The sequence below is a fragment of the Microcaecilia unicolor genome, chromosome 4 (assembly GCF_901765095.1).
Source record: "Microcaecilia unicolor chromosome 4, aMicUni1.1, whole genome shotgun sequence".
Taxonomy (NCBI): Eukaryota; Metazoa; Chordata; class Amphibia; order Gymnophiona; family Siphonopidae; genus Microcaecilia; species Microcaecilia unicolor.
The window spans coordinates 308,518,756-308,540,700 of NC_044034.1; the positions used below are offsets into that span (position 1 = coordinate 308,518,756).

The 21,945-nt window shown below is 45.0% G+C and overlaps 1 protein-coding gene across 2 annotated transcripts in view; it reads left to right on the forward strand.

The window, feature by feature from the left end:
- LOC115469316 (zinc metalloproteinase-disintegrin-like NaMP) overlaps positions 1 to 21,945 on the forward strand; it is a 126,444-nt gene that overhangs the window by 94,152 nt on the left and 10,347 nt on the right. The window contains exons 19-24 of one of the 2 annotated variants that reach the window (XM_030201822.1): positions 265 to 294; positions 851 to 962; positions 2,353 to 2,452; positions 7,681 to 7,749; positions 13,911 to 13,973; positions 15,937 to 15,993. In XM_030201822.1, the coding sequence (XP_030057682.1) occupies positions 265 to 294; positions 851 to 962; positions 2,353 to 2,452; positions 7,681 to 7,749; positions 13,911 to 13,973; positions 15,937 to 15,993 (431 nt within the window). The remainder of the gene's footprint in view (positions 1 to 264; positions 295 to 850; positions 963 to 2,352; positions 2,453 to 7,680; positions 7,750 to 13,910; positions 13,974 to 15,936; positions 15,994 to 21,945) is intronic. The other variant, XM_030201823.1, reaches the window with a different exon arrangement.

Consider the following 21,945-nt stretch of genomic DNA (forward strand, 5'->3'; position numbering starts at 1 on the left):
TAATTCTTAAAAACAACAACAGCAACAGTAGCAAAATGAAAATTCCTGTCAACAACATGGAAAACAAAATAAAAATAATTTGGACTACACACCCCTACACTCTGATTCATTATCAGATATAGGGTCTTTGAAATGTCACACTACCTCTGTCTATCCCCCAGTCCTGTTTCACTGAGCAGTACTAACATCTGCAAACAATCTAAAACTGAGCTGAGTTTGTACTGTTTAAACCCAGTGTAACTGCATTATTTCTTCACTGACCAGATGGGGAAAGGATAACTCTTGAAAGCATAAGTAAGTTACATTTTTATTGGACTAACATGTATCACCTACAACTTTATTTCCACAAACAGCCAATTTGCAAGGATTTATATGCTACTGCACTAATCCAGGACTGCTGCCAATTCCTCATCTTTATGTTGCACTTGCTTCAAAACCATATAATTCTTTTGTGTTGTTGCCTTTGTGTGAAATTCCTATGTTTATTCATTAACCTTGAGTTAAGCTGTTGAGTACTGTTGGTTTCTGGGTTAGGAGACTGGGTGCACTACAAAACGTTTATCCTTCCAGGTGTTTATAGAGGAGTTTTGAAGGAATTTGAACACCTCTAGCAATAAGATTTGTTTGTAACTCCTCTTCAATGTTTAACCCTTTCCGGAAGAGATTCTGATTTAAACCACATTTTAATACAAACTCAACCACTTCTGCGGCTGCTGTCTCTCCTTATTTCTGCTTCAAGCAATGCAGTTGCAATGTCAGTCAATTTGAAAAGATTTGCTAATACTTTTTAATGGACTAAATACATTTCTTGGCTAGCCTTTGAGAGATAAAACTTCCTTCTCTTTCTCAGGTATTGCTATCATTGTGGTCGTTGTTGTGATGATTATCATTGTGACTGGCGTTATCATTGGGTTGCTTATACGATACAAAAAGTTTCCGCAGACAATGAAGCAATTTCATAGGTAAGACCTCTATCTTCATATTTCATCTTCTTCATAAACCAACAGTGAGTCCAATCTACCTAGCATGCTTTTGCTGAAAAAAAAAATCCATGAGTAATCCATGAATGGTTAGCAGCAATCTTTCTCATACTCTACCACCTTAGCCTTTGAATCGCATCCATACACATTGTGGTGTTTTGGGCACTTCATATGAAATCAGCACTTTGAGTAGCAAAATATATTGGTAGGGTGCAGTTGTCAGGCAGGCCTCATCTCTTCCTGTGTTCTGTGTCAGTGTTTCTCACATAGGACTGCATCCTTTGAAAGGTCCAATATTTGAAAAAAGGATATAACTGGAAAAGTTTGACTCCTAGGTACCCAGACTCTGATTTACCTTGTTCAGGAGCTACTGAATATGAAGGCTCTCATGCCCAATGGAGGAGTAGCCTCGTGGTTAGTGCAGTGGACTTTGATCCTGGGGAACTGAGTTTGATTCCCACTGCAGCTCCTTGTGACTCTGAGCAAGTCACTTAACCCTCCATTGCCCCTGGTACAAAATAAGTACCTGAATATATGTAAACCGCTTTGAATGTAGTTGCAAAAACCTCAGAAAGGTGGTATATCAAGACACATTTCCCTTTCCCCAATTGTCAACATAAAGGCTTGTGCCCACCACAGAGGCCTTTAAAGTTATTAGTAAAAGCAACTAAAGGCAAAATGAAGGGTTGGCAATCAGAACACTATTATGAAAAAAAGGCCACAAAATTTCATTAGAGGTCCCCCACGTCCTGATTCCAGGTGATCTTCCATTGCATTGTGGGTTTCAATTAGATGCTTCTCACCATGAGTATATATGGAGTACTGCACAGCATACAGTGACCAACAATTTTATTCCAGCTGTGGAAGATCTAATGCACACAGGGGTCCTTTTACAAAGGTGCTCTGAAAAATGGCTTGCGGTAGTGTAGGCGGGGGTTTTGGGCATGCGCCAATCCATTTTTCAGCGCACCTGTAAAAAAGGTCTCACTTTCTTTGTTTCCCCCGAAAATGGACGTGCGGCAAAATCAAAATTGCCGCGTGTCCATTTTGGGTCTGAGACCTTACCGCCAGCCATAGACCTAGCGGTAAAGAATTGGGCAGTAATGACCTACGCGCATCAGATGCCACTTGGCACACGTCTGTTATGCGCGCCAGAAAATAAAAAATATTTTTCAGAGATGCATAGCAGACGTGCTAAAATTGAAATTTACCACAAGGGCCATGTGGTAACCAGGTGGTAACTCCAATTTGGCGCACGTTGGGCACGTGTATCTACGCAGCTTAGTAAAAGGGGTCTACAATGTCAGGACAGGACTAAAGTAATCTTGGAATATTCATAGCAGATAGTAAGTAATATTTTTATTTTCTTCAGCACTCAACCCACTTCTAATGTATCTGGCTTAAGCAACCCAGCATTCACAGTTCAGGAGCAGAGCAGAAAACAGAATATTCCCATTGTACACACCCCTGAGGTATGAGTCAATCTGCAGATTTTAAGAAATACTGTATTTTCTAACACTGGAAATTATGGGCATTGTGAGGATCATTTTACAAAGAACCAACCAGTTTTAGGTGGCAAGAACGCACATAAATGCTGGTATTCTAGTCATTCTCATGAGTATATGAACACATCTAATATAATAAAACTCACCCTCAACGTTCTGAGGACAACGTTCTGAAGTTCATGGTGGTGAAGCCAATGAACGACTTGCTGCCCCGCCCTCGCGTCAAACGTCATGACATCGAGGGCGGAAGACCAACAGAAAAATGAAAGAAGGGACTGCGTGTTTCCCTACTCCTCCCCCTGCCAAGGAAACGCTGGCCACCAACCTCGAAAACCACCCGAAAGCTACATAGATAAAATGAAGCCCCACCAACAGAATGACCGAGGTCCATCACCCACCGCCCCCCCTCGCGCAATGCCCCCCCAAAACAACCAACAAACCTCAACAGAAGAAAAGCCCACAAAAAGAAGGAGGTGCAACACCCCCCTCCGAGCCGCCCACCCCAAGCCACCCACCGTCGTGTAGATTTGCTGGCGGAGGACACAAAACCCCACCAGCACAAGTCCTGTCTTCAGACTCCGGCGTGATCTTCAGCATTACTAGCCTCTGCAGGCAGGGCTTCTGTGCGTCTGACGTCATGCACGTGCAGGACGTCAGACGCACATAACCCCGCCCAGCAGAGGCTAGCAATGCTGAAGAACATGCTGAGTCAGCAGACAACACAGGACTTCTGCTGGCGGGATTTTGGGTCCCCCGCCAGCAAAACTACGCAACGGTGGGTGGGATGGCGGCAGCAGCGGGACCATCGTGGTGGGTGGGATGGCGGCGGGGGGGGGGGAGAACATCACGCGGAGGAGGCAGTGACGGCAAAAAACAAACCCCTGCAATCTGGCAGCGCTTCCTTCACTCATCTTCAAAGCACCGCTTCCAGAAACCCCTGCCCCCACACACACACATACATTCACTCACTCATCTGGCAGCCCTACCAGACCCCCCCCCCCCACACCCCTCTTCTTCCAAGTTGAACACCACAACACACCCCCCACAACCCTCCAACACACACACTCTCTCTCTAAAAATCTCATCTGCCAGCGCATCCTGAACCCCCCCCCCCCACACACACACACACACACACTCTGTCTCATATGGCAGCGCTTCCAGAAACCACGTACACACACACACATATACACACACACACACACTCTCATCTGGCAGCGCTTCCTAAAACCCCTGCCACACCCACACACAGTCACTCACTAATCTGGCAGCTGTTCCTGAACCCCCCCACACACACACACACTCACTCACTCACTCTCATTTAGCCACACTTCCTGAACCACCCCACCACCACCACCACACACACACACACACACAAACTCACTCTCATCTGCAAACGCTTGATAAACCGCCCCCCACACTCATCTGGCAGCGCTTCCAGACCCCCCCCCACCCCTCTTCTTCCAAACTGAACCACCCAACACACCCCCCATACCCCTCCAACATACACACTCTCACAAAATCTCATCTGCCAACGCTTCCTGAACCCCCCCTCCACGCACCCCACCCCCACACACAATCACTCTGTCTCATCTGGCAGTGCTTCCAGAAACCCCTGCCACCCCCCACACACAGTCACTCACTAATCTGGCAGCCGTACCTGAACCCCCCCCCCAACACACACACACACTTACTCACTCACTCTCATTTAGCCCCGCTTCCTGACCCCCCCCCCCCCCAACACACACACTCACTCACTCTCTCATCTGCCAGTGCTTCCTGAACACACGCCACAAACACAAACACTCACTATCATCAGGCAAAACTTGAACCCCCCCCCCCCCCCACACACACACTCACTCACTCATCTGGCAGCGCTTCCTGAACCACCCACACCCCTCTTTTTCCAAGCTGAACCCCCCCAACACCCCCCCCACACCCCCAAAACACACACACCCACACTCTCATCTGGCAGCGCTTCCTGAACCCCCCTCTACCCCCCCCCCCCCCCCCCCCCCACACACACTCACTCTCTCTCATCTGGCAGCGCTTCATGAAACCCCATACACACACACTCACTCTCTCACTCATCTGGCAGCGCTTCCTGAACCCCCTGCCCCCCCACACACACACACGCTCCCTCACTCTGTCATCTGGCATTGCTTCCTGAACCCCCCCCCCCCACACACACACACACACACACACACACTCACTCTCTCACTTTCATCTGGCAGCGTATCCTGAATCCCCCACACCCCTCTTCTTCCAAGCTGAACCCCTCCAACACATCCCCCCCCCACACACACACACACACACTCTCTTTCTTTCTCTCCTCCAGCACACCAATTGCTTAGGTTTAGTGGCAGCAATCTCAGACACCAGAAAAAGAGGGGGGCCTGACACCATAGAGAGAGAGGGAGGGAGGTATCTCTGTCACACACACACACACTCTCTCTCTCTCTCTCTCTCTCACACAGACAATGTCTTTCTGTCTCTCACTCTCACACACTCTGTCTCACAGTGTATCACATTCACTCTCTATGTGTCACACAGTCACTTACATACTCGCTTGGTCTCATACACTCAGTCTCACAGACAATCTGTGCCTCACATACACTCTCACTCTCGTACACACTGTATCTGTGTGAAACACACTCTCTCTCTCTCTCTCTATCACACTGTGTCTCCCATACGCAATTGCACACATTCTCATTCTCACACACACACTCTCTCACAGACACACTCACACCCAGACTCACTCTCTCTCTCACACACACACACACACTCGCACTTTCACTCTCTCTATCATACACAGTCACTCTCACATACACTCTCCAAAACATACACACTATGAGGAAAACCTTGCTAGCGCCCGTTTCATATGTGTCAGAAACGGGCCTTTTTTACTAGTATGCACATAAATGACCATTTTCCATCCACAAATGTATCTATCTACCGCGGTCAATATAAATTTTCTATGAGAGAGTAGAAAGCAATAATTTCCAAACAATCTCTCATTCATCTGAAATAATTTCATGTGTATATGGACCTTCAGAAACTGGGTTCAGTGAATTCAATACTTTTTCCAGTACCAGCATCTATATTCCTCATTGATCCTTTCTCTCTTATTTTCTTTAATTGTGATTTTTATGATTCATTATCATGCATCCCACTTCAATTCTATGTCAGTTTATTGAAGTCCGCAATTTTCTTCTCTTTAGGAGGGAGTTATCAACACGAGCTACCATTAAGATGAGTTATTTTACTGTTAACTCAGATTATTAGTATCCAGGTCTCATTGCATAAAATAGGACCAGTGGTAACACATCTTAATGGTAGCCCCTATTGATAACTTCCCCCTTCAGCTCTACAAGGTCTATGAAATGATGAGCAGTGTGGGGAGGCTTGTTTAGGGGCCCTTTTACTTAAAGGGTTGGCGTGTGGCAACGGGCTTCCCGCGTGCCAAACCGGAACTACCGCAGGAGCCTGGCAGTAGTTTCTACCCCCAGCACATACCATTTCTGGCACTACAGTAATTTTTAGATTTTTATAGTGCCAGAACTTAACTGGTGGTAATCGGGCAACACAACACACTGCCTGGTTACCGCTAGGTTAGTGTCCAGGAAGATCCGCCTAAGGCGGAGAACTCGAACGTCCCACAGAAAACACAAGGTATGAAGAGAAGTGGGATGTTTGACCATGGAAACCAAAAGCTGGAGAGATGAATTCTTCTAAAAGCAAATGTTTATGCATCAGGAGTCTCAATGGACGGAGAGCATCTGATGCGCAAATGTTGGAGAATATAAACTGGTTAAGTGTGGAGTCAATGAAGTCGGTCTTTAAAAAGAGCTTTTGTTGAAAAAGAGACTTGCTTATCGATGGGTTAAGTTACTGGCATAAACGAAAGACGTTTATGCCGGTAACTTAACCCATCGACAAGCAAGTCTCTTTTAAAAGACCGACTTCATTGACTCCACACTTAACCAGTTTATATTCTCCAACATTTGTGCATCAGATGCTCTCCGTCCATTGAGACTCCTGATGCATAAACGTTTGATTTCAGAAGAATTCATCTCTCCAGCTTTTGGTTTCCGTGGTCAAACATCCCACTTCTCTTCATACCGCTAGGTTAGTGCAGGAGCCCTTACCACCATCTCAATGAGTGGCGGTAAGGGCTCCCCACTAAAATTGGCGTGCGGTAAATGATTCACTTACTGCACAGCCATTTCTTTTCCTCAAAAATGGCCAGCCTTTTACCCACTGCAGTAAAAAGGGGCCTCAGTGCATGTCAAAAACACTTGCTGATGCTAGCGCAGACCCCTTTTTACTGCAGCTTAATTAAAGGACTCCTAACTCTTTTACCTCAGTCTTGAGCATGTGATATATTTCAATACAGCTTTGCCTGACTCCTTTTAGCTTTGTGGCACTTCTGACTTCTCAAATATTTTCTCACTGTGGTGTGGCTGAGTCATTAGTCTCCCTGTGGCCTGTCACAAGGGAAGAAAGAGGTGAAAGAGGCCAGTGAAATCCTTCTGCTTCACCCCTATTACTTGCTGATGTTTGCATAAACTTTACACATCCTTAGAGATTTATACAGCGCTTTCAGTTTTGGTCTTTTCTTCTGTTTTCATATATCACAGGATGATTGTCAAGTTTTGTTGCTAACATAATTTATCCCACTAAGAAAAAATATGTTAATTAGGTCTTGAATTTGAAGGACAAAGAGAAATACAATTAAATGCTCCAATTATATTGTGCTGCCAGTTTGTTTCTGCTGGTTTTATTGTAAAAATGTTTGCAAATTTGTTCAGTGAACCAGTAATTAGCTTGGCAAAGCATTTCCTTCTCCAAAAGAAACCCAATAAACCTGAAACTGCAATTTAAGCATATTTGTCATATTTGCTGGGTGCATGGGGAAGGGTTCTGATTGAAATACATATTCCTTCAAATCAGCAAATCCACATCAACTCCATTAGATGTTCCCCATATTCACTTTGGAAGAAATGTAGCTGTTCCCCAGATGACTGAGTGAAATATTTGAAAATTCTGTTGATCTGAAACTAGTCTGAAATTGGTTCAAACCTGACTTGACCCATTGGGGAAATGTATTACCACTAACCACAGTCTCGTTATTTGAATTCTATTTTACTGCAATATCAAACATTTGTCAACAAATTAATCTGGTTTTTTGCTATCAGCTCACTGCAAGATCCCTTCTATTTCCTCCACCTCCTCCTGGCCAGGCCACCAAACCAAAACCAACTTTTGTAAGTATATTGGTACAGGCTTTTTAAACCTACATTAGAATTTCTGGCATAGGGCCATCCTCAGAAAGCAGTTTCCCCCGTTTTGTTCATATGGCAAAATTTGTACTGAATAAGATACTAAGGTGGGGGCTTTATAGCACCCCAGATATAGGGAGGGCAAGGCGATACTGAGTACCTGAATATATGTAAACCGCTTTGAATGTAGTTGCAAAAACCTCAAAAAGGCAGTATATCAAGTCCCATCTCCCTTTCCCTTTATTTATTTATCTATTTATTAGAATTTATTTACCGCCTTTTTGAAGGAATTCACTCAAGGCGGTGTACTGTAAGAATAGATCAAACATGAGCAATAGGCAATTATAGCAGTAAAAATATTCAAATAATACAAAGTATGGCATGGTATATACTTATTACAATGTCAACACAATATCTAATAGAACATATTAATTGATAGTGAAGGGTAAAGCAAAGATGTAAAATATAGATAGGTATGAGAGTAAGAAGAGTTAGAAAGTAAGGTGACTGATTTAAAGAAAGTTGCACATGAGTTCAGAGAGATGGTTAAATATTATCTCAGGGTAGGAGTGGATAAACATGTCCTGTTGCAGTATGTGCAGTCCGAATCACTCCTTTTGTGTGTGTAAGTGAGACTAGCAAGTTAGTTACTTCTTCCATTAAAGACCTGGTTGAAGAGTCAAGCTTTCACCTGCTTCCTGAAGTAGTCTTGTGTTAAGCAGAGCCTTTCAGTCAGTGAAGTCCAGAGTGTGGGGGCTACTCCGGAGAAGGCTTGTTTGCGGGTATCACATCGTGTAATGCAGTGCCCTAGCCAGACCTGAGATTTTGGGTGGGCCCAGAGCTAATATGGGTGGGCACGCACTGTCTATATAAGTATGAGTAGTGTCTTTTGGGATCCTACAAAATATGGCCTTAGAATTCACTTGATGATGGATTTCTAAGTAGTCTGCCCAACAGCTGCCCTGCATCAGTATAACCACATACATACTTAATGGAAAAATTGATATTTTTAAATATAATTACATTATCCCACAATCTCTCTACTGCAAAATGCTATACACAAACTTGTGCAAAAACACACGCATATTCTTACTAAACCATAACAGCACTAATTCCAAGGACAGGATGAGCTACAACCTTATGCTTGAAAAGGCAGAACTGTAATTACACTAGGCTCTAAAACACCAATACACTACCTCGTGAAAAAAAAGCAAAACAAAAAGGGCTGCAAATACTACACGCTAGCAGAATACTGCACCTTGATCACACATGAAAAACACATGACACAACACAATGAACATCCATGAGAGAAACCCGCATGCTGTGGAGGCAGTGAATGTAAATCTCTCTCAGGAATATTCACCGTGGACATCCTGAAAACTTGACTGGCAGGGGAGTCTCCAGGACAGGTTTGGGAATCAATGCGGTAGACGTTAAAATATGCTACATTTACCTAGGTTAAAATATCAAATATAGAAAATCAACCAATATATCTGAAATGTAAAGGGACAGAATATTTGTGACCATTATGTGCATTACAGAAAAAAAATAAACCAGGGCCAGAGGCGCTAAAAGATTTTTCCCATTTTGGAAATAATTTCAGTCATCCCCATAGTTTTGGGCTCTTTAATACACGGATTTTAGCAAATTTTCAAAGGAACAGTTATCCATTTGAAAATTAGGTAGCAGAAAGTCTGCAAGCTAAAGACCCCTGTTAAGTAGTTGAGCGGGGGCAAATACCCTTGCACTTTTTTAAACAGTATAAATACATCGTGCTTAACTCACCTACCAGCTAAAATCTAGTGAGCTCCCGAAAGAACACTAGTCAATGAATGCAGATAAAGCTGAAGAAAACATCGAGGCTGGAAAAAGGCCAGGTCCCCCAGCCACCTGCTTGAAGTGCCAGGGAGTGGAATATGGGATCCCAGTACATCGAAGTCGCAGTGGCAGGCGCCCGTAAAAGTAGCAAGCAGCCAGGCTCCACTCCGTCCTTCGCTTCCTGCCCTCTCTCTGCACCCCGCCTTCCTCTGATGTCATTTCCTTTCGGGCGGGCGGGACGCTGAGAGAGGGCAGGAAGCAAAGGACGGAGTCGAGCCTGGCTGCTTGCTGGTTTTACGCCCGCCCGCTCGCCGCTGCAAGAAGACTGTCATCGTCGAGGAGAAGGTCGCAAAAGACTGTGTGGGCCTGGGCCCACCCAGGCCCACCCGTAGCTACGCCCCTGGTGTAATGTCTTTTGGAGAGGATGTGGTTAGTGATAGTCCTTGGGAGGACCTTAGTGTCCTTGGCGGTGTGTGGAGGATCATCCTATTATTCATGTACTCAGGCCCATTCCCCTTCATGAGCTAGGCAGGGCGATGCTAGTGACTGGGGGGCATCCTTTTCCAATGATGCAAGCAAAGTAAAGAGGGAATTCCCTACTTATGACACAGCCATAAGAACATAAGAATAGCCATATTCCCATAAATTCTATACATGGTGCTCATAATTATGTGTACAAATTTGGGCAGGTGCCCAATTTGCGCACACAATTTAATTGAATAACAAGCCAACTAGTACTGATTGAGTACTAATGATAAATTATTGGCACTAAGTGACATTAATTAAAATGTACTTGCACATTTTTAGTTGCAGGTATCTGCACATAAATTTTACATATGGCCCCAAAAAGGGAACATGGCCATGGGAGTATCATGGGTGAATCAATGGTGTTATGTGTGCTATTATAGAATAAGGGGGATCCATGCCAAAGTTAGGCACAAGGATTTATACCAAGGTTTACTTACAGGCTTATTTTCGAAAGAGAAGGGTGCCGATCGTCCGACACAAATCGGTAGATGGGCGTCCTTCTCTCAGGGTCACCCAAATCGGCATAATCGAAAGCCGATTTTGGGCATCCTCAACTGCTTTCCATTGCAGGGACAACCAAAGTTCACGGGAGCACCTTAGTGAAGGCGGGAATGGGGCATGATTAAGAGATGGGCGTCCTCGGTCGATAATGGAAAAAAGAAGGGCGTCCCTGACGAGCACTTGACAGGCTTTACTTGGTGAATTTTTTTCTTGTGACCAAGCCGTGAAAAGGTGCCCGAACTGACCAGATGACCACCGGAGGGTATTGGGGATGACCTCCCCTTACTCCCCCAGTGGTCACCAACCCCCTCCCACCCTAAAAAAAACTTTTAAAAAAGTTTTTGCCAGCCTCAAATGTCATACCCAGCTCCATGACAGCAGTATGCACGTCCCTGGAGCAGTTTTAGTGGGTGCAGTGCACTTCAGGCAGGTGGACCCAGGCCCATCCCCCCTACCTGTTACACTTGTGGTGGTAAATGTGAGCCCTCCAAAACCCACCACAAACCCACTGTGCCCACATGTAGGTGCCCCCCTTCACCCCTTAGGGCCATGGTAGTGGTGTACAGTTGTGGGGAGTGGGTTTTCGGGGGCTCAGCACCCAAGGTAAAGGAGCTATGCACCTGGGAGCAATTTGTGAAGTCCACTGCTGTACCCTCTAGGGTGCCCGGTTGGTGTCCTGGCATGTCAGGGGGATCAGTGCACTACGAATGCTGGCTCCTCCCATGACCAAAGGGCTTGGATTTGGTCATTTTTGAGATGGGCGTCCTACTACTACTACTACTTAACATTTCTAGAGTGTCCTCAGTTTCTATTATGGCCGAAAACTGGGGACGACCATCTCTAAGGTCGACCATCTCTAAGGTCGACCTAAATGTTGAGATTTGGGCATCCCCGACCGTATTATCGAAACGAAAGATGGACGCCCATCTTGTTTCATTAATATGGGTTTCCCCGCCCCTTCGCAGGCTGTCCTGCAAGGACGCCCTCATGAAAACTTGGGTGCCCCGTTCGATTATGCCCCTCTTAGTGTAAATCCTTGCATCTAAAGTTAGATGCAAATCCCGGCGCTAAGCGCTAGTTATAAATGGTGCCTAACTTTCAGCGCCTCTGATAGAATAGCGCTTAGCATGTTTTTTTCCCGCACCTTTTTCAGCACTATTTATAGAACTTGGTCTATTGTGTCAGACTGGTGGTTCATGTAGCCCAGTATCCTGTTTCCAGCAGTGGCCAGTTCAGGTCACAAGTACCTGGCAGAATCCCAAAGAGTATCAAGATTCCATGCTACTGATCCCATGGATAATTAGTGGCTTTTCCCATGTATATTTTAATAGCAGATTATGGACTTTTCTTCAATGAACTTGTCTAAACCTTGTTTAAATCCTCTGGTAACAAGTTCCAGATCTTAACTATTCATTGGGTCACATAGAAGTGGACAATCGAGAGCAGAGGTCTGCTCACTGTTGACAATAGCATGGCATCCCCCACCCCCGGGCATGATTCTTCTAGCAAGTGCTCATCTTGCCACCTCTTTCAGTGGCCCTGCACCAAGGAGTCTATTTATTAAACTGCAATCATGCACATTTTACTACAGTGCAATAAATAGGCCTTTTAGTGTATCTATCATTTGCAGTGTGAAATAAGTGGATAACCTGACTATGCTGAAAGCATTGAAATGTGCTGAAAATTCTCAATAAAAATAAAGTTTGAAAAGAAAGATGTAGATGTGTTGGAAAAATGTATTCACAAATCATTTCATCCAAGCATATTGTTTAGAAATCTGAGCAAGAAAGATATGTCTACACTGAGAGAACATTAAACATGCAAAGGGTAATTTTATTACATGACATTATAGGTAAGCACCAGGGAGGTTTAATTGACAAGAGACAACAGGAGCATGATTGACCCATTATCTGGTCTGAAGCCAGTAGGCAGAGCTTGCTGCCATACAAAGTAATGTATTCTGAGTGTACCAAGATGGCAACTGCTGCATAGGGAAGCAATTAAGCCTCCTTGGGTGTAGGCGGCTTCAGCCTTGTCATGCGAAGCTGTCTCCTGCCAATCAAACCTCCTTGGTAGGCACCTCCACAGCCACCTTCATTAGTTATCATATGTGGCAAAGATTGTAGTTTGAATGTTGATATGATCAGAACTTGGTGTTAATGAAGGTGCATAGATTACGGTAGTTTATAATCTGTATGCATACTAACTTGATCTACCTCCCTCACAGTATGCACCTTCATGTCATGACACTTTTACACTAGTCAGTATTTTATGATGTCATTTATGCAAGTATGCGGCCATATACACGCAAAAATTACTTTTTAAATTTACCTCCTAAGTGGAAACTAAGTTTGATCATAAAATTATGTAAATTTTTGGAGCCCTTTCCTCATCCCCAGTGCCCACTGTTTCTCTATGACCTGCCAGCCCAATATTCCAACAAAAAAACTGACTGAGGATAACCCTCACCAGTCTCAAAGAATACAGAGCTCCCTGACAGCAGCCTCCTCTCTGCCCTTCTGGCTCTATAAATTTTTTTAAAATATATAAATAATAAAATTAAAATAACCCTATGGACAGCAGATCCCTTTCTCTCTCTCCTGTCTCAAAAAGGAAGTGCTGGCCAGGGATTCCCTCTCCCTTGGTTCTGTCCAAAAAAAGGTACATATGTACATAACCTTTGCCATACTGGGACAGACTGAAGTTCCATCAAGTCCAAGTACCTGGCAGATTCCCAAGAAAGTAAAACAGATTTTTATACTGTTTATTTCAAGAATAAGCAGCAGATTTTCCCAAGTCTATCTTAATAATGGTTTATGGACTCTTCTTTTACGTTAAATTCTTATGTAGAAAGAGAAGGAAAAGCAAGGCGAGCACCAGCTGCCCCAGAGGGATTTTGCATATAGAAAGAGTGAAGGGGGGAGAAAGGGGTCCTACTATCTCAGGTGCTTGGTATATAAAGAGTTAGGAAAGATGGAAGGATTGCTAATTGCTTTTATTTTTAAAGGTTTTACCCAGTTAGTTTCTGGTTTTCAATGCTAACTAGCTAAATTTAGACAAGGAATATAGCCATGCTAAACCTATTTGGTCAAATTTTGTCCAGTTATACAGGTAGAAGTAGTAATTAATAAAAATTTTGAATTAAAAAAATTGTCCAGCTAAGATTTAGACAAATTTTTCAGCTGAAACCCCTCACCATCTAAAATTAGCTGACTATCTTGTCCATTCAGTAGGTCTTTGAGAATGGTAAGCATTTCTTAGATTGCTTCTCACTAATTCAGGTCTTAATATTTATACAGTATAACACTTCCGATGGACCACGCCCACCAAAGATAGGTTATTCGAGTCCTCAGCATGTTGTGGTAAGTTATCTGCTTGGTTGTTCTTCAAAAATAAAAACAACAACCCTCTCCCCCCACACCCACACCCACACCCACACTTATTTTCCTAATCCACTTTTAGTAGGAAACAGCTGCATAGATAAGTGCTATTGACATTACCATGAAACCGTGCTTGTAATACTGTATGTTATACCTAGAATGGAAAAAATGGGGACAGAGGATTATAATAGGAATCTGGTGCTGTCCAGCTCAAAAGCTGTCCTAAATTAGGCCACATAACATGCGAGTGTTGACACTGAACATCGAGCTGGCACCTGCATGACTTGTTTAAACAAATTTGAGCCCCCTGAGCCCCCTCCCAATCCCCATGACAAAGCCCCCTCCTCCCCCCCCCCCCCCCCCCCCCCCCCCGGTGCCGGCCGGATAGTCAGCTTGGGCTCGCATAACAGTCTTATGCGAGCCCTGCCTGAATATTATCCGTGCCAGCATAAGGTATGGCAGCCTGCCCACCCCCATTTAGCCCCCAATAATCAGTGCTGATGCCCAGATATGACCTGGCACTGATTATTGGTGGCTAATTCAGCCAGCGTCACTGAGGGCCCCTTTTACAAAGCAGTGGTAAGCCCACTGTGGGCTTACTGCTCGCTAAACAGGAAATACCACCAGGCTACAATAGCAGACTGGCGGTAGTTCCCACCCCCAGTGCGCCATCATATCTGGCACTACAAGAATATTTTTATTTTTATAGTGCCGGGTTGTACCTGGCGGTAATCCGGCAGTGCCACACAAACATGCGCCGATGCCAGCACAGGCCCCCTTTTGCCGCAGCTTGGTAAAAGGGGCCCTAAGTGTTTTTTTAAAAATGCACACTGCCGCCAGCTGAATATCAGCCAGACCAAAGATACCTTGAGAAGTCTTGCCAGAGATCTTCTAATACAGATACCCTGAAAATCTGGCCGTCTTTAGCCCTCAAGGAGTGAAATTGAAGAGGCCTATGGAAGAAGGATTTTCAGAAGGCCAAAAGACTAGCATATCCTGCAGAGCAGGTGCGGAAAGTTAATAGAGACTTGGACAGCACATGATACATATCTTCAAAAAAAAAAATCCACACAGTAGAATCCAACACGTCTTTAGGATTGCAAAAGCACCAACTTCTGTCGACACTTGTGGTATGCAGTCAACCATCTGTGGCTTTTAGGGAAGTCTGTGACAGTCCTCCAGATCAGGCTACAAGATAAGTCTTAGTGTAGAACAAGGATGTGGCAGAGCATGTGAACGTTCACAAAGGAGCCAAGAGGATGCTGACTCAAATACATATCAAGAAAAAAAATGCTGTGTGCTAAAATTAAGAAAAAATAAAGAACTGATACAACTCAAAGTTGATACATTTCTGTTATTCAGGATGATCAGTTCCATGGAATGCAGTTGTAATAATTAGTGTTTAGCCTACATGGGTGGGGCCATCCCAGGGCTCATAAATATCTCAGGGTTCCTTGTACTAAGGCGCACTGAAAAATGGCTTGCAGTAGTGTAGGCGTGGGTTTTGGGCACGTGTCGATCCATTTTTTAGCGCACCTGTAAAAAAGACCTGTAAAAAAGACCATTTTTACCAAAAATGGCCATGCGGCAAAATCAAAATTGCCGCACGTCCATTTTGGGTCTGAGACCTTACCACCAGCCATTGACCTAGCAGTAAAGAATCTGGGTGGTAATGACCTACGCGTGTCCAATGCCACTTGGCGCGTGTCCATTACACTTATCGGACGCACGCCAAAAATAAAATTACCACAAGAGCCACGTGGTAGTCGGGCAGTAGCTCCATTTTGGCGCACGTTGGACACTCGTAGACTCTTACACGGCTTAGTAAAAGGGCCCCTCAGTTTAGAACCTTGTGTGATTGGCCCAGCCTTTACAGCTTTACACTGTCACCTGCCCTTTGCCATTTTGGGAGAACTCTGCAATCCTCTTTGTGTTTCCTCCACAGACAACACCGGGAGTAGAACTCAATAGCACTTCAGCCATCTATGATAATTCAGCAAAGGTAAGCCTGAAAAGGTGAAAGCTGGCTCCTCTAGCCACCATGCATATTGCTGGCAATGTACATAAGTGCATAAGTAATGCCATACTGGGAAAAGACCAAAGGTCCATCGAGCCCAGCATCCTGTCGCCGACAACAGCCAATCCAGGTCAAGGGCACCTGGCAAGCTTCCCAAGCGTACAAACATTTTATACAAGTTATTCCCAAAATTGTGGATTTTTCCCAAGTCCATTTAGTAGCGGTGTATGGACTTATCCTTTAGGAAACCGTCCAACCCCTTTTTAAACTCTGCCAAGCTAACCGCCTTCACTACGTTCTCCGGCAACGAATTCCAGAGTTTAATTACGTGTTGGATGAAGAAACATTTTCTCCTATTTGTTTTAAATTTACTACACTGTAGTTTCATCGCATGCCCCCTAGTCCTAGTATTTTTGGAAAGCGTGAACAGACGCTTCACATCCACCTGTTCCACTCCACTCATTATTTTATATACCTCTATCATGTCTCCCCTCAGCCGTCTCTTCTCCAAGCTGAAAAGCCCTAGCCTCCTTTGTCTTTCTTCATAGGGAAGTCATCACATCCCCGCTATCATTTTTGTCGCCCTTCGCTGCACCTTTTCCAGTTCTACTATATCTTTCTTAAGATGCGGCGACCAGAATTGAACACAATACTCAAGGTGCGGTAGCACCATGGAGCGATACAACGGCATTATAACATCCTCGCATCTGTTCTCCATACCTTTCCTAATAATACCCAACATTCTATTCGCTTTCCTAGCCACAGCAGCACACTGAGCAAAAGGTTTCAGCGTATTATCAACAATGACACCCAGATCCCTTTCTTGGTCTGTAACTCCTAACGTGGAACCTTGCATGACGTAGCTATAATTTGGGTTCTTTTTTCCCACATGCATCATCTTGCACTTGTTCACATTAAATGTCATCTGCCATTTAGCCGCCCAGTCTCCCAGTCTGCCTTTGACAAAAATACTCTAACTAAAGAGCAGAGAAACCCTGCCGGGAAAAGAAAACTTACTGACCACCTAAAAATGAATTAATGATATACCGTAAATACGAATCATTGGCCAAGAAAGGTACTTTATTTTACTTTTATCAAAATTTTATGTTTTGATTCACCAAATAATCTCAAAGTGAAGTACAATTGAAATAGAATGTTATACACATGATAATTACAATATAACATTTATGTTACTATCCTGCTTATAATCGAATGAGAAAAACGCCCAAGTTCCGACCTAAATCGGGAGATGGACGTTTATCTCACAAAAACGAATAAAGCGGTATAATCGAAAGCCGATTTTTGGACGTTTTCAATTGCAATCCGTCGCGGATGTGGACAAAGTTTATGGGGGCGTGTCAGAGGTGTGGCGAAGGCGGAACTGGGGCGTGGTTATCTGCCAAACAGAGATGGGCGCATTTCACCGATAATGGGAAAAAAGTATGCGTTTTTAGCTAGAATTTAGGACACTTTTCCTGGACCCTGTTTTTTCACGAATAAGGCCCCAAAAAGTGCCCTAAATGACCAGATGACCACTGGAGGGAATCGGGGATGACCTCCCCTGACTCCCCCAGTGGTCACTAACCCCCTCCCACCACAAAAAATGAAGTTTCTCAACTTTTTATTTTCACCCTCAAATGTCATACCCAGCTCCCTGACAGCAGTATGCAGGTCACTGGAGGAGTTGTTAGGGGGTGCAGTGGACTTCAGGCAGGTGGACCCAGGCCCATCCCCCCTACCTGTTACAATTTTGCTGCTTAATGCTTATTAGTCGTCCAACCCCCCCAAACCCACTGTACCCACATGTAGGTGCCCCCCTGCACCCCTTAGGGCTATAGTAATGGTGTAGACTTGTGGGCAGTGGGTTTTGAGGGGGATTTGGGGGGCTCAACACACAAGGGAAGGGTGCTATGCACCTGGGAGCTCTTTTACCTTTTTGTTTGGTTTTGTAAAAGTGCCCCCTAGGGTGCCCGGTTGATGTCCTGGCATGTGAGGGGGACCAGTGCACTACGAATCCTGGCCCCTCCCACGAACAAATGCCTTGGAGTTATTCGTTTTTGAGCTGGGCGCTTTCATTTTCCATTATCGCTGAAAAACAAAAACGCCCAGCTCACACATTGTTGAATAAAACATGGGCGTCTATTTTTTCCCAAAATACGGTTCGGTCCGCCCCTTCACGGACCCGTTCTTGGAGATAAACGCCCATGGAGATAGGCGTTTTCGTTCAATTATGCCCCTCCATGGGGCTTATTTTCGAAACAGAAAAATATAAAAAAAAACAGCACAAAGCATTTGTAAAAACATCCAAATCGCTATTTTCAAAACCCCATTTTAAGACTTTTTCTATGCAGTTCATCTGAAACGTGTCCAAATCACAAGGGGGTGTGTCAGGGGCATATTGGAGGTGGGATTTGGGTGTTTTTTGGACGTTTTTCTGAATGAAAATGAAACAAAGCAAAAATGTCTAGGGCTAAAACCTAGATGTTTTTGGGCTAGACCTGTTTTAATAGTGACTAAGTCACAAAAGGTGGAAGAGTAGCCTAGTGGTTAGTGCAGTGGACTTTGATCCTGGGGAACTGAGTTCAATTCCCACTGCAGCTCCTTGTGACTCTGGGCAAGTCACTTAACCCTCCATTGCCCCTGGTACAAAATAAGTACCTGAATATACAGTGGGGGAAATAAGTATTTGATCCCTTGCTGATTTTGTAAGTTTGCCCACTGACAAAGACATGAGCAGCCCATAATTGAAGGGTAGGTTATTGGTAACAGTGAGAGATAGCACATCACAAATTAAATCCGGAAAATCACATTGTGGAAAGTATATGAATTTATTTGCATTCTGCAGAGGGAAATAAGTATTTGATCCCCCACCAACCAGTAAGAGATCTGGCCCCTACAGACCAGGTAGATGCTCCAAATCAACTCGTTACCTGCATGACAGACAGCTGTCGGCAATGGTCACCTGTATGAAAGACACCTGTCCACAGACTCAGTGAATCAGTCAGACTCTAACCTCTACAAAATGGCCAAGAGCAAGGAGCTGTCTAAGGATGTCAGGGACAAGATCATACACCTGCACAAGGCTGGAATGGGCTACAAAACCATCAGTAAGACGCTGGGCAAGAAGGAGACAACTGTTGGTGCCATAGTAAGAAAATGGAAGAAGTACAAAATGACTGTCAATCGACAAAGATCTGGGGCTCCACGCAAAATCTCACCTCGTGGGGTATCCTTGATCATGAGGAAGGTTAGAAATCAGCCTACAACTACAAGGGGGGAACTTGTCAATGATCTCAAGGCAGCTGGGACCACTGTCACCACGAAAACCATTGGTAACACATTACGACATAACGGATTGCAATCCTGCAGTGCCCGCAAGGTCCCCCTGCTCCGGAAGGCACATGTGACGGCCCGTCTGAAGTTTGCCAGTGAACACCTGGATGATGCCGAGAGTGATTGGGAGAAGGTGCTGTGGTCAGATGAGACAAAAATTGAGCTCTTTGGCATGAACTCAACTCGCCGTGTTTGGAGGAAGAGAAATGCTGCCTATGACCCAAAGAACACCGTCCCCACTGTCAAGCATGGAGGCGGAAATGTTATGTTTTGGGGGTGTTTCTCTGCTAAGGGCACAGGACTACTTCACCGCATCAATGGGAGAATGGATGGGGCCATGTACCGTACAATTCTGAGTGACAACCTCCTTCCCTCCGCCAGGGCCTTAAAAATGGGTCGTGGCTGGGTCTTCCAGCATGACAATGACCCAAAACATACAGCCAAGGCAACAAAGGAGTGGCTCAGGAAGAAGCACATTAGGGTCATGGAGTGGCCTAGCCAGTCACCAGACCTTAATCCCATTGAAAACTTATGGAGGGAGCTGAAGCTGCGAGTTGCCAAGCGACAGCCCAGAACTCTTAATGATTTAGAGATGATCTGCAAAGAGGAGTGGACCAAAATTCCTCCTGACATGTGTGCAAACCTCATCATCAACTACAGAAGACGTCTGACCGCTGTGCTTGCCAACAAGGGTTTTGCCACCAAGTATTAGGTCTTGTTTGCCAGAGGGATCAAATACTTATTTCCCTCTGCAGAATGCAAATAAATTCATATACTTTCCACAATGTGATTTTCCGGATTTAATTTGTGATGTGCTATCTCTCACTGTTACCAATAACCTACCCTTCAATTATGGGCTGCTCATGTCTTTGTCAGTGGGCAAACTTACAAAATCAGCAAGGGATCAAATACTTATTTCCCCCACTGTATGTAAACTGCTTTGAATGTAGTTGCAAAAACCTCAGAAAGGCGGTATGTCAAGTCCCATTTCACTTTCCCTAAATTACCACTGGAGTGATTAAGGCATGACTGCCCTTACTCTCTCAGTGGTCACTGACCCCCTTCCCCCTCCCAAATATGTAAGGTAATAGTAAATACCAGGCTATATGACAGCTTCAGGTGCTATGGCCAGTCCTATTAGAAAAGCAAGCAGGTCCCTGGAGTATCCTAGTAGTCAGTACAGTGCACTGTAGAGAAAAGGACCCAGGCCAATAATCCACTCTGTTAGACTTGTGATGGAAAGTGTGAGCCCTCCAAAACCCACCAAAAGCCCACTATACACTAGCTAACTGCAACAGAGATGCCCACAGAAAATCACTCTAGAGCAGGGTTCCCCTAAACCTGTCCTGGGATACACAGTCAGTCAAGTTTTCAGGAGCTCGACAATGAATATGTATGAGACCAATGAGCATATATTAAGGGGTCCTTTTACTAAGGTGCACTGAAAAATGGCCTGCGGTAGCGTAGACACATGTTTTGTGCGCGCTGTAACCAGGTCTCCCTTCCAGGTGGGAGCCGGGGTTGACCCTGCTTAGCTTTCACTGGCTTCCGTCTGCTTTCCTAGCCAGCCACCGCACTTTCACTTACTCTCCCTCTCCACCTTGCCAGCTGCTGAGAAAATCAGTCCCACTCCAGCAGAAAGAGCAATCCAAGTTCTTTATTGTTACACCTCCAACTATCAGCAAACTTTAATCCATTTTCAATTACAGGCTTTTGTTTTAAATTCTCCCTCCCCAAACCTCCAGCCACACTATCTTCACCGCAGATAGTTTTGGAGATTTAGCTGGAACCACCCCCTCTCTCACCTCCTACAGTTTTAAGTTCCCCCAAAATGCACATGCCTTTCTGTCTTAAAACCCTTCCCCCCCTTCCACAGCACTACCTCTTGGGAACAGCCAATATGGTAGCAAGTTGTGCTTTCCAGTTGCTCCCCCACTGCTTTGCTCCCAGCTTCCCCAAACTCCACAACCGGGGCAATGCTGAGGCCACAAAAGCTCTCACCCTGTGTGCACGGGTTAGAGCCAAACCACCCACCTCCATACATTCCCCCTTACCTTCTCCTTCTACCTCTGCTTTATTCCACTCCATCTCCTCCTCCTCCCCAAGCTCCACCAGCTGTTCCCCATCTCCAGGATCAGACCTCATCTCCCAATCAGTCATTCCACCCTCCCCCTCCTGAGAGTTCAGCTGACCCTGCACTGGCTTCTGGGGAGTGTAGTTTTTCTCCTGCATTACAGCTTTCCCTGGCAGTTTGATCCCTAGAGGGCGCCCTGCTCTCCTAGCTGGGCTGAATGACCGGGGATGATGCCGGCTGAAAGAACCACTATCCCCTCTCCCTCGTACCAGCCCTCCAGAGTGCTCACAGCGCGCAGAATCATTTTTCAGCGCACCTGCAAAAAAGTGCCTTTTTAAAATTTGTGCCCAAATTGGACGTGTGGCAAAATGAAAATTGCCGCACGTCCGTTTTGGGTCTGAGACCTTACCGCCAGCTATTGACCTAGTGGTAAAGTCTCATGCGGTAACCGGGCGGCAATGTCCTATGTGCATCCAAATGCCACTTGCCACGCATATCTGACACACGCCAGAAAATGAAAAATATTTTTC